Source organism: Leptodactylus fuscus, chromosome 2, assembly GCF_031893055.1.
Source record: "Leptodactylus fuscus isolate aLepFus1 chromosome 2, aLepFus1.hap2, whole genome shotgun sequence".
Taxonomy (NCBI): Eukaryota; Metazoa; Chordata; class Amphibia; order Anura; family Leptodactylidae; genus Leptodactylus; species Leptodactylus fuscus.
Genome location: NC_134266.1, coordinates 282,171,407 through 282,183,893, shown reverse-complemented (window position 1 = coordinate 282,183,893; position 12,487 = coordinate 282,171,407). Strand labels below are relative to the sequence as shown.

The 12,487-nt window shown below is 42.3% G+C and overlaps 2 protein-coding genes and 1 pseudogene across 2 annotated transcripts in view; 1 reads left to right on the top strand and 2 right to left on the bottom strand.

Annotated features, from left to right (window-relative positions):
• Window positions 1-12,487, bottom strand: part of LOC142196121 (uncharacterized) — a 530,658-nt gene that overhangs the window by 36,542 nt on the left and 481,629 nt on the right.
• LOC142196122 (uncharacterized) overlaps window positions 1-12,487 on the bottom strand; it is a 783,446-nt pseudogene that overhangs the window by 746,909 nt on the left and 24,050 nt on the right.
• LOC142196124 (uncharacterized) overlaps window positions 9,712-12,487 on the top strand; it is a 305,361-nt gene continuing 302,585 nt past the window's right edge. Inside the window, exon 1 of the mRNA XM_075266347.1 lies at window positions 9,712-11,601. Within this exon, the coding sequence (XP_075122448.1) occupies window positions 9,819-11,601 (1,783 nt within the window). The 5' untranslated portion in view covers window positions 9,712-9,818. The remainder of the gene's footprint in view (window positions 11,602-12,487) is intronic.

The following is a 12,487-nucleotide window of genomic DNA, read 5'->3' as shown; positions in this document are numbered from 1 at the left end:
ATTTATGGGGGTTTTCACTTGTTTTGGTAACCCAAATTTTGTTTGAATGCGCAATGGGCCTCAAACATTTTGAAGCAAAAATTGTGTCTTGAAATCCAGTTGGTGCTCCCATCTTTTTGGGCCCTAACGTGCGTCCATACATAGGATTAAGGCCACAAAATGTACATTTTTGAACACAGGAGAAATGGGGCCATCTATTTTAGAGTGTTTTTCTTCATTTTCATGCGTTAGGGGGAAAAAACTGCCTTAAAAATGACCCTTTTTTTAAAAAAAAAAAATATGAAAATTTTTTGTTTGACGCAAATTTTTTCAAAACCTATGGGGTCAAAATACTCACAATACCCCTCAATGAATACCTTAAGGGGTCTAGTTTCTAAAATGGGGTCACAATTTGGAGTTTTCTACTGTTTGGGCACCTTGAGGGCTCTGCAAATAGGACCTAATGCCTGATAATGATTGCAGCAAAATCTGGCCTCCAAAACCCAATTAGCGCTCTTTCCATTCTGAGCGCTGCCAGGTGTCCGTATATCAGTATACCAGAACATATGGGGTATTGTTGCATTCAGTAGAAATTGTGTAGCAATATGTGGGTTGCGATCTCTCCTTTACCCCCTTTTGAAGATGAAAAATTGGGGGATAAAGTGACATTATATTTGAAAAAAAAAAATATTTTAAATTTTCACGTCTCAATGGTAAAAAAAAAAATCTGTGAAACACCCGTTGGGTCAAAGTGCTCACTATACCCCTGGATACATTCCTTGAGGGTTCTAGTTTTCAAAATGGTCTTTTTTTTGGGGGGGGGGGTCCACTGTTCTGGCACTACAGGGGCTCTGCAAATGCAACATGGTGCCTGAAACAGATTCCAGCAAAATCTGCCCTCTAATATCCCAATGGCGCTCCTTCTGTTCTGGACCCTACAGTGCGCCCATACATCATTTAACATTCTCACATGGGAAAGTTTCATGCTTGGGGGAATTTGCTTAATATAATGCGTTTTCTCCTTTAACCCATTGTGAATGTGTAAATTCTAGGGCTAAATGAATATACTGGTGAAAAAAAATTAAAATTGTAAATTTGACCTCTATTTTGTTTTAACTGGCGTGAAATGCTGAAAGGGTTAAGAAACTTCCTAAATGCAGTTATGAATTCTTCCAGGAGTGAAGTTTTTAGAATGGGGTGATTTATGGGGGTTTCTATTAGAGAGGCCTTTCAAGACCCCTTCAGAACTGAACTGGTCCCTTGAAAAATGTGTGTTGAAAATATTCGTAAAAATTTGGAAAATTGCTGCTTGACTTGTAAGGGTGAATTCACACTGAGTAAACGCTAGCTTATTCTGAACGTAAAACACGTTCAGAATAAGCAGCGTCTAAAGCAGCTCCATTCATTTCTATGGGAGCCGGGATACGAGCGCTCCCATAGAAATGAATGGGCTGCTTCTTTCACTCCGAGCAGTCCCATTGAAGTGAATGGGGAGTGCCGGCGTATACGGCAAGCTCTGCTCATGCCAGAGCGTACACGCCGGCAGTCCCCATTCACTTCAATGGGACTGCACGGAGTGAAAGAAGCAGCCCATTCATTTCTATGGGAGCGCTCGTATGCCGGCTCCCATAGAAATGAATGGAGCTGCTTTAGACGCTGCTTATTCTGAACGTGTTTTACGTTCAGAATAAGCTAGCGTTTACTCAGTGTGAATTCACCCTAAGCCTTCTAACATCTGAAAAAAATGAAAGGGCAATTAAAGTTTAATGCCAATATAAAGCAGAGATGTGGTAAGTTAAATTTCTGAAGTAGTTTGGGTAGTATGATATTTTACATGAAAGGCATGCGATTTCAAAGTTTGAAAACTGCATTTTTTATCAAAATTTAAACCAAATTTTCTATTTTTTCATAAAAAAAGACAAAACATATCGACCAAAATGTACCATTGACACGAAGTACAATGTGTTGCGAAAAAACATTCTCAGAATCACCATAAGTTAATGCATCTCAATGTTATTACCACATAAAGTGACACATGTCAGACTTGAAAAATGAAGGTACTTTTAGGCTTGGTCTTAAAGATGTTAAACCCATCAGACGCGGTACTCAATACAGACTGCGACACCGCGGATTATCTCTGATTTTTCCACCTGACGGAGTTTTGCACCTAATGAGGTGACCATCGTTATAAATTAGTCGCGTCTTTGGGGTCCATGGGCCTAAACAGAACTCCACACCGGCTCCTTGCTGGCGCCGATCTCTGGCATCAATATTACTAGAAAGCTGAAGTAAATGATGATGAAAATAACAGGGCCAGAAAAGTGCTCGCTAAACTCCAAAAGTCCCAATTGTTTTCGCAAAAATTTTTACCTGCACAAAATAATTCTTACTTTTATTATGGCTTGTACAGCCCGATAGTATTTACACTGTGCAAAGAGGATGCATGAGGAAGAGTCACTCCCGAAACTGGGGGAACCCAAACATAGGATCTATTAGTAATCTGTAATCTATCCGAGCCATCCACATGAAACTGCGAGATGTGTAAGGCCGAGTCTGGGGCAGAACTAGCACAGAAGTGCAACAATAGCACTAAGGTTACTAAAGGGCAATTCCGGCCCAATCATTCAATGTAAATGAGAGTGTATGCGCAACGTCTGCGCTATTAGCACTGTCTGAATGGAAATGCACAAAGCAGGATTGGGATTAACAAAGCCACAATCCCAGCCTAAGGCGCTGCGTCACTTCTCAATATCAGCACCACCCGACCTCCATGTCTATGAATGTGCTAAAGATAGTCAGGAGCTCGGATACAGCGAGTGTCGCCCCCTATAGGTGCAGAGCTCTGTATATATGTCACCATTCATATACATGTAGGTCGGGTGCCCTTTAGTAACCTTAGTGCTATTGTTGCACTTCTGTGCTAGTTCTGCCCCAGACTCGGCCTTACACATCTCGCAGTTTCATGTGGATGGCTCGGATATATTACAGATTACTAATAGGTCCTATGTTTAGGGGCCCCCAGTTTAGGGAGTGACTCCTCCTCATGTTTCATAGCTTTCTCTTCTATTTGGTTCCGTATTAGGACAATTTGTTCTCATTTTTGGTAACATTTAAAAAGCTCAAACAATCCCCCATTTATTAGGGACAGGTCTGTGCCCGGGGTGTTATAGATACACATGGCGGTTCTATTACTAATAGCAGCGGGTTTGATGGATTGTTATTTCGGGGACAAATTTGAAATCTGACCCTGTGATGGGAGCCGATGTCATATCAAAAGGGTTTGTTCTCTGTACAGTATAGCACCAGGGTGCTATAGTGGGATGTGATGGTGGACCAGGCCACAGGACATGTCTGCTGAGTGGTGGCAGCCATGGTAGATATCTAGGAGTAGCATCAGCAGCAGTGCAGTAAATGGAGGAGGATACAGGGAGACGGTGACATCACTATTCAGGGACATCAATATTCTCTTGTGGTCAGACAAGATAAAACTCTCCTGACAAACTGGGCCAAGACTATTGGCCAAGAAATCCATGGGGTCAGAGATATCTGCTGGACTATAGGTGTACTCAGGATAGGACTGAGATGTGTAACTAGGAATGGCTGGACCCTAAATTTAACATTTGACATGGGCTCCCCTTCCCTCACAAACTACATTCCTGCACTCCTGCATATACTATTATGCCCCATAGTGGCCCCTACACACTATTATGCCCCATAGTGGCCCCTGCATACACTATTATGTGCCATAGTGGCCCCTGCACAAACTATTTTTCCCCATTTTGGACCATCCATGAGTAGGGTTGAGCCGATCTTGAGATTTCAGGATCGATTTTAAAATCTGGTTTCTGATCACTTTCCAGCCGATCCCAATTCCGATCCTAATGCAAGTCAATGGGATTTTTTTTTTCTAAGATCGTTTTCAAAAGGCATAAAAAGTTACAAAAAAAAACATACAAGTTCTTAGAATGCATCGAAAGAGCAAGGGAACACTTACTCTCCATTCCCCATGAAGTAATGTGCCGTGCATTCACACCCGTATACACGTGTCAGAGTGTGAGCGCTCAAAACAGATGCCATTCATTTCAATGTGTGCCGGCATACGCACCCTTCACATTGAAATCAATGGGTTAAAAAGCCTCCCATTTGTGAGGTTCCCATGCCCGTGGCATTACTTACCGATGCTTGCCAGAATATGTGCGGTCCGAGGGGACTGCCTTGGCTGTTGTTCTTGGCTAGCTTGGTTAAAGTCATTATCATCACCATCATCTTCCTTAAGCTGATAAGGTTCAGCCTCCTCCCATGGCTGTGCCTGTGACATAACAAGGGCCCCCTCAGCATCCTCCTCTTCCAGTCTGGGAGGCCATGTTCCTCTTACATAATGACCCTCATCCTCCTCCATCTACACAGGGTGAGGACGTTGTCTAAGAGGTGGAAACTGTTTCTTCCCTCCCTGGTTGCAGGAGTGTAAAAGTTTCTGGTAAATGCCTCCGATGGATGTGGGCACCGACCAGAGGCATTAGCACTGGGTGTCTACTGTGTAAAACAGTAGACACCCAGCAGCTATGGCGGCTGCCCTGGTGCCACAAGCTATTGTCTCAGAGGCCGCAGTTGGCCCGCGGGCCGCGAGTTTGAGACTCCTGGTCTATACAATATATTTAACCGGTTGCTGGAATAGTGTTAAGGTGCCTTATCACACTTGCAGAGCCCCTAAAGTATCAATAATATGTAAATCCCACAAAAGTGACCCATTTTAGAAACTACACCGCTCAAGTAATTTCACAAGGGGTAGTGTACAATGTTTAAATCTGAAATTTTTAATGAAATATGCCAGGAAGTATAAAGAAATATGAAGGGAAGGAGCACTATTTTGCTTTTTCGAGCACAGTTTGGTTTTTGGACGTCATATCACTTTTACAGAGCCCCTGAATTACCAGTAAAGTGGATTCTGCAGACTTGTGACCCCATTTTGGAAGCTACACCCCTAAAGGGATTTATCAAGTAGGGTAGTGAGCATTTTTAACCCTTGAGTATTGCATTCATTTAATTTCAATAAATGATTGTGCAGCTGATATTGAAAAGGAAAAATTGCAATCTTTCCATCGATAGGCCACTTCAGTGTCGGTTATTTTGTGCCCAGTTTGTGTGAGCAGAAATACTCACTCCAAAAACTGGTAAGCGGGCATCCTGGGCACAACAGATTTTGGAGCGATCATCTCTGATACAAGCCGGGCACAACATATTATGCATTGGAATGACATATTCCTGGAAAAATTGCCATTTTCACTTTTTGCAGTCAGCTGCGTATTCATTTCTGGAGAATAAATTATAGCAACTCCTAGATAAATTCCTTCAGGGGGGTGTAGTTTCCAAAATGGGATAACATGTCAGGGGATTCTACTTTACTGGCATTTCAGGAGCTCTGCAAAAGGGTCATGGCATCCAAAAGCTAAACTGTCTAAATCTGTGCGCCAAAAACCAAGTAGCGCTCCCTCCCTTCTGTGCCAGACTGTGCCCAAACAGCAATTTATTCCCACATATAACATTAAATACATTATCCTGGGTACGCCAGTGTCACACATGTGGCATAAGCTGCAGTTTAGGCGCACAGCAGGGCGAAGATGTGAAGGAGCGCTATGCGGCTTTTGGAGTACAAATTCAGATGTTTGGTATCTGGATGCCATGTCATGTTTACAGAGCCTCTAAGGTACTAGAAAAGTGGAATCCTCAAAGGTGTGACCCCATTTTGAAAACTGCACCCCTTTAAAAAAAATTTAGATTATAAATACCGACACCCCCCGAACTTGCCGCGAGCAGTGCCAGAGGGGGCAGCAACATGGTGGAACCCCTGAGATGCCGCGGTCATGCTTGACCGCAACGTTCAAGGGGTTAAAGCTCAGCTCCAACCAGACGTTATGGAGCAGGGTGTTCGCTTCAGAACCCACTATATACACAAGAACTCTGTGTGTGTTTCTCTAAGCTAGCTTATACACCAACTTTATTCATTTGGACTTCAATACGGTGATACTTAAAGTGGATTGCACTCACACATACCCATACTGCTTTCTCTCTGTATTCCTAACTGCACACACAGCTCAGCTTCCTTCCTACCCCATATATTGACCCGCATACAGCCAGCTTTCTCCATGCTCTCGCTATACACTTAGCTGGGCCCCCCCCCCCCACACACACACACACATCATTTGCACTTCCACCCTTCCCCCACTCTTAGCTCTGTTACATACAGTCATGGCCAAAAGTTTAGAGAATGCCACAAATCTTCTTTTGTCACATGATCTGCTCCCTCTGGTTTTTCTGTGTGTTTGTCAGATGTTTTTATCACATACAGAAGTAGAATTGCAATCATATTCTGAGTAACAAAAGCTTATATTGACAGAATGAGTTAATGCAGCAAGTCAATATTTGCAGTGTTGCCCCTTCTTCTTCAGGACCTCTGCAATTCTTCCTGGCATGCTCTCAATCAACTTCTGGACCAAATCCTGACTGATAGCAGTCCATTCTTGCACAATCAATGCTTGCATTTTGTCAGAATTTGTAGGTTTTTGTTTGTCCACCCGTCTCTTGATGATTGACCACAAGTTCTCAATGGGATTAAGATCTGGGGAGTTTCCAGGCCATGGACCCAAAATCTCTGTTTTGTTCCCTGAGCCATTTAGTTATCACCTTTGGTTTATGGCAAGGTGCTCCATCATGCTGGAAAAGGCATTGTTCATGGCCAAACTGTTCTTGGACGGTTGAGAGAAGGTGATCTTGGAGGACATTCTGGTGCCTTTCTTTATCCATGGCTGTGTTTTTAGGCAAGACTGTGAGAGAGCCGATTCCCTTGGCTGAGAAGTAACCCCACACATGAATGGTTTCAGGATGCTTTACAGTTGGCATGAGACAAGACTGGTGGTAGCGCTCACCTCGTCTTCTCCCAATAAGCTGTTTTCCAGATGTCCCAAACAATCGAAAAGGGGATTCATCAGAGAAAATGACTTTACCCCAGTCCTCAGCAGTCCACTCCCTATACCTTATGCAGAATATCAGTCTGTCCCTGATGTTTTTTCTGGAGAGAAATGGCTTCTTTGCTGCCCTCCTTGAGACCAGGCCTTGCTCCAAGAGTCTCCGCCTCACAGTGCGTGCAGATGCACTCAAACCTGCCTGCTGCCATTCCTGAGCAAGCTCTGCACTGCTGGTAGCCCGGTCCCGCAGCTGAAACACTTTTAAGAGACGGTCCTGGCGCTTGCTGGTCTTTCTTGGGCGCCCTGGAGCCTTTTTGCCAACAATGGAACCTCTCTCCTTGAAGTTCTTGATGATGCGATTGATTGTTGACTGAGGTGCAATCTTTCTAGCTGCGATACTCTTCCCTGTTAGGCCATTTTTGTGCAGTGCAATGATGACTGCACGTGTTTCTTTAGAGATAACCATGGTTAACAGAAGAGAAACAATGATGCCAAGCACCAGCCTCCTTTTAAAGTGTCCAGGGGTGTCATTCTTACTTAATCATGACAGATTGATCTCCAGCCCTGTCCTCATCAACACCCACACCTGTGTTAATGGAGCAATCACTGAAATTATGTTAGCTTGTCCTTTTAAGGCAGGGCTGCAATGATGTTGAAATGTGTTTTGGGGGATAAAGTTAATTTTCTAGGCAAATATTGACTTTGCAAGTAATTGCTGTTAAGCTGATCACTCTTTATAACATTCTGGAGTATATGCAAATTGCCATTAGAACAACTGAAGCAGTAGACTTTTTAACAAGTAAGATTTGTATCATTCTCAAAACTTTTGGCCATGACTGTACACACTTCTCCAGCACAAAGCTCTTCCTCCACCCTTCCCTCCTTCACTTAGCTCTTCTACCATTCTGTTCTTCCCCCTACATAGAGCCCTGAACAGCTTGTACCATAAAGTAAGTTACTGAAGAACAAGCTCCACCCCTGTACGTGAATGATCACATGACTGTGATACTATGAAAGGTATTATTCCAGAGCCTAAAAAATACCGACAATTAGTATTACCGGCAGTGCTGTCGGCATTACAGTGCGGAAAGTTATCTCCTTGCCTTGTGACTACCCTGGAGGGCTTTACATGACCCAAAAACTTTTACCATTAGGATACCAACTGGGATTTTTTTCTAAATATATTTATTGACCCTTATTAATACTATGGATGTTGGGTATTAGATTATACAGACTGTCCAGGAGCTGAGCAGCTGTAATAGCCACGGGGATTGCACTGTATTATACATCAGAGACCCGGCAGTAATACCCACGATCAGTGCCCGCAGTGATCACAGGCATTAAGGCCTCTGTTGTCTTGTCTGGCATATCCCTGTATTACAGGCTCCTCTATGCAGCCTGTAATAGAACTGCCCATATTATACAATGCATTGTGATGTATTAGCATCGTGATGGGTTATATCAATAATAATGAGGTTCAAGACCTCTAGGAAGGCCAAAAAAAGGAAAATGTAGAAAAAAAATTTAACAGATATAAAAAAAATTAATCACCCCCTTTTCTTAGAAGACCTATAATAGTTAAACGTGTCCACATTAGGTATCCCTGTGTCTGAAATTACCGGTGTGTCGCCTTATATTGCTGTTTTACTTCCCATAGAAATTTGACTAAAAAGCAATAGACATTATCCATGATGTAACTAAAAAGTACAACTTGCTCCACAAAAACCACACCCTATGCATCCCCATACATAGAGATATGAAAAAGTTACAAGTGTCAGAATATGGCGGCTGCAAGAGTCTATTTTTGCCCTTGGCGGGATCTGAACACCAGGACCCAAGGCTGCAGTGCTAACCACTGAGCCGCCGTGTGGCCCCTAAGAATCTATTTTTTTGTACAGTGAACGACTGAAAATGAAAACCCATAAGAATATCGCGCAAATGCAGATTTTTTCCAATTCCACCCCATTCAGTATCTTTTCCAGCTTCCCAGTACATTGTACAGAATAATAAATGGTAACATTACAAATTACAATCTGTCCCCCAGACAAAGTACATTAATCCCTCATACGGCTCTGTGAACGGAAAAATAATAGTTATAGGGTTTGGAAGGCGGAGAATCAAAAATGAAAATTGATTGTGGCGGGAAGGGGTTATGCCATAAAAAGTATTTATCCTATATCCATATGATAGATTGCAAATACCTGATCGACGGGGTCTGACTCCTGACACCCACCGATCCTGACAATGGGGTGTGTTTTTCCCCAATGCACATTCATTCTGACTGCAGCTTGTAGGTCGGTTGGTGGACGGACAACACCGGGTTCCTATTGACAACAATGGGAGCACCGGAGATAGCCAATCGCTTTACTTCAGCTATTTCTGATGCTCCTCCCGAAACGTATGGGGGCGTCATCCACCACATGACAGGTCTACATTCTGCCTGGTGGGGGTCTCTGCAGTGAGACCCCACCAATCAGGTATTCTATTGGTAATACTTACCTGGTATTTCCCCTTTAATGACCCGGTAGAGGGTTTGTAGACTTTCTAATACACAATATAAGAGTCCGTTCTGTATTAGGAATAACTAGATTTAGTAGATTGTAGATTGTTAGATATCTCATTACTTGTTACTGACACTGTTGTGTATAAGAAATCCTCATATGGTGATTTGGTGACTATTGTGCGACATGTCTCGGTAATTACAATATCTCATTAATAAAATTATAATTGTTTCGAAAAAATTCTGTTTCATTTTGCAGGCGGTGACTGGATGAGCGGCTCCATAGACACCCCCCGAATATAAAGGAGAAGATAATCACAGATTGGTACAAGAAGACCTGGACGTAGACTGGGGGAAATCTTTTCTGGTTCTGAACCATGAGCTTAGCCATGAAACCTAATCCTTCCATACATGAGGGAACTGACAGAGATGAAAAAACATTTCCATGTCCTGAATGTGGGAAACATTTTAGCAAAAAATCACATGTTGTAGATCATATAAGAACCCACACAGGAGAGAAGCCATTCTCATGCTCAGAATGTGGGAAATGTTTTAACCAAAAATCGTATCTCACAAGACATCTGAAAGTTCACATTGCAGATAAGACTTTTTCTTGCTCAGAATGTGGGAAATGTTTTACCCAAAAAAGTCATCTTAAGACACATGAGAGAGGTCACACAGGAGAGAAGCCATATTCATGCTCAGAATGTGGGAAATGTTTTACCCAACAAGGTAGTCTTAAGATACATGAGAGAACTCACACAGGAGAGAAACCATTTTCATGCTCAGAATGTGGGAAATGTTTTAGCAAACAAGGTAGTCTTAAGATACATGAGAGAACTCACACAGGAGAGAAACCATTCTCATGCTCAGAATGTGGGAAATGTTTTATCCAACAAGGTAGTCTTAAGATACATGAGAGAACTCACACAGGAGAGAAACCATTCTCATGCTCAGAATGTGGGAAATGTTTTACTCATAAATCATCTTTTCTGGAACATCAAAGACGTCACACACAGGAGAAGACATTTACATGTGCAGAATGTGGGAAATGTTTTAACCAAAAATCGTATCTTACACAACATCTGAAAGTTCACATAGCAGATAAGACTTTTTCTTGCTCAGAATGTGGGAAACGTTTTATGTTCAAAAGTAATCTTGTGACTCATCTAACAGTTCACACACAGGAGAAGCCATATTCATGCTCAGAATGTGGGAAATGTTTTAGCCTACAAGGTAATCTTAAGAGACATGAGAGAAGTCACACAGGAGAGAAGCCATATTCATGCTCAGAATGTGGGAAATGTTTTAGCCAACAAAGTAATCTTAAGAGACATGAGAGAAGTCACACAGGTGAGAATCTATATTCATGCTCACAATGTGGGAAATGTTTTAGCCTACAAAGTCGTCTTAAGAGACATGAGAGAAGTCACACAGGAGAGAAGCCATATTCATGCTCAGAATGTGGGAAATGTTTTAGCCTACAAAGTCGTCTTAAGAGACATGAGAGAAGTCACACAGGAGAGAAGCCATATTCATGCTCAGAATGTGGGAAATGTTTTAGCCAACAAGGTAATCTTAAGAGCCATAAGAGAAGTCACACAGGAGAGAAGCCATATTCATGCTCAGAATGTTGGAAACGTTTTATCTACAAATCACATCTTGTGATTCATCTAAGAGTTCACACACAGGAGAAGCCATATTCATGCTCAGAATGTGGGAAATGTTTTAGCCAACAAAGTTGTTTTAAGATGCATGAGAGAACTCACACAGGAGAGAAGCCATATTCATGCTTAGAATGTGGGAAATGTTTTATCCAAGAAAGTCATCTTAAGAGACACGAGAGAAGTCACACAGGAGAGAAGCCTTTTTCTTGCTCAGAATGTGGGAAATGTTTTATCCAAGAAAGTCATCTTAAGAGACATGAAAGTATTCACACAGGAGAGAAGCCATATTCATGCTCAGAATGTGGGAAATGTTTTACCCGACAAGGTAGTCTTAAGATACACGAGAGAAGTCACACAGGAGAGAAGCCTTTTTCTTGCTCAGAATGTGGGAAATGTTTTAGCGACAAATCAGTTCTTGCAGGTCATGAGAGAATTCACACAGGAGAGAAGCCATATTCATGCTCAGAATGTGGGAAATGTTTTAGCCTACAAAGTACCCTTAAGAGACATGAGAGAAGTCACAAAACAAGAACAATTCCCCAGTAAAGTGTAACCAGTAAGATGTCACTGCCGGTATTTCTGTACATAGGTATCATGAACTATGTGACCCTGATATAAAGTATATTTACCAGCCATTACTACACCCAGAGTCGCCTTCCAGGAATCTTCATCGTCTCTTCTTTACAGAACTGCTTTCCTTCAGATACACTCGGAGGTTTTCTTACATGAACTGCTCAATTCAGATCCAGAAGAAACTAGAACTAGAAATCTTGACTCTTTTACAGCGGCATTATTTTATCCTCCTGGCTGTGTGAGGAGTCAGACCCCGCTGATCTGATATTGATGACCCCCCGATACATGAGCCATCAGTCTATAACCTGCAGGACACCTCTAGTTTGGACCTTTAGGACTGAGCGGTTTTCCATTAATGTCGCTGTATGAGGGCTTAGTTTTTTTGTGCGGGTTGTATTTTTTAGTAGTAACATTTCAGGATAGATGGAATTTATTGATGAACTTTTATTAAATGTAACAACAATTTCACCATTTACCATAAGGAAAGTGTTTGTTCTCGTACCGTGTTAGCCAGTGGGTAGGAAATATAGAAAAACAAAAAACTTGATAGTCTTCAGTAGTTGATACTAGAGATCAGCCGATCCGAACAGCACGCACGCACGCATTGAAATGAATGGACGTAGCCGGCACGCGGGGGGTTAAGCGGCCGGCGTCAAAGCGGAAGTACCAGGTGCTTTCATTCATTTCAATGCATGCGTGCTGTTCGGATTGGCTGATCCAAACAGTACTCGCTCATCTCTAGTTGATACCTTTTTAATGGCGCACTAATAATGATGACAGATTACAACGTTTTGGAACTCTCGGCT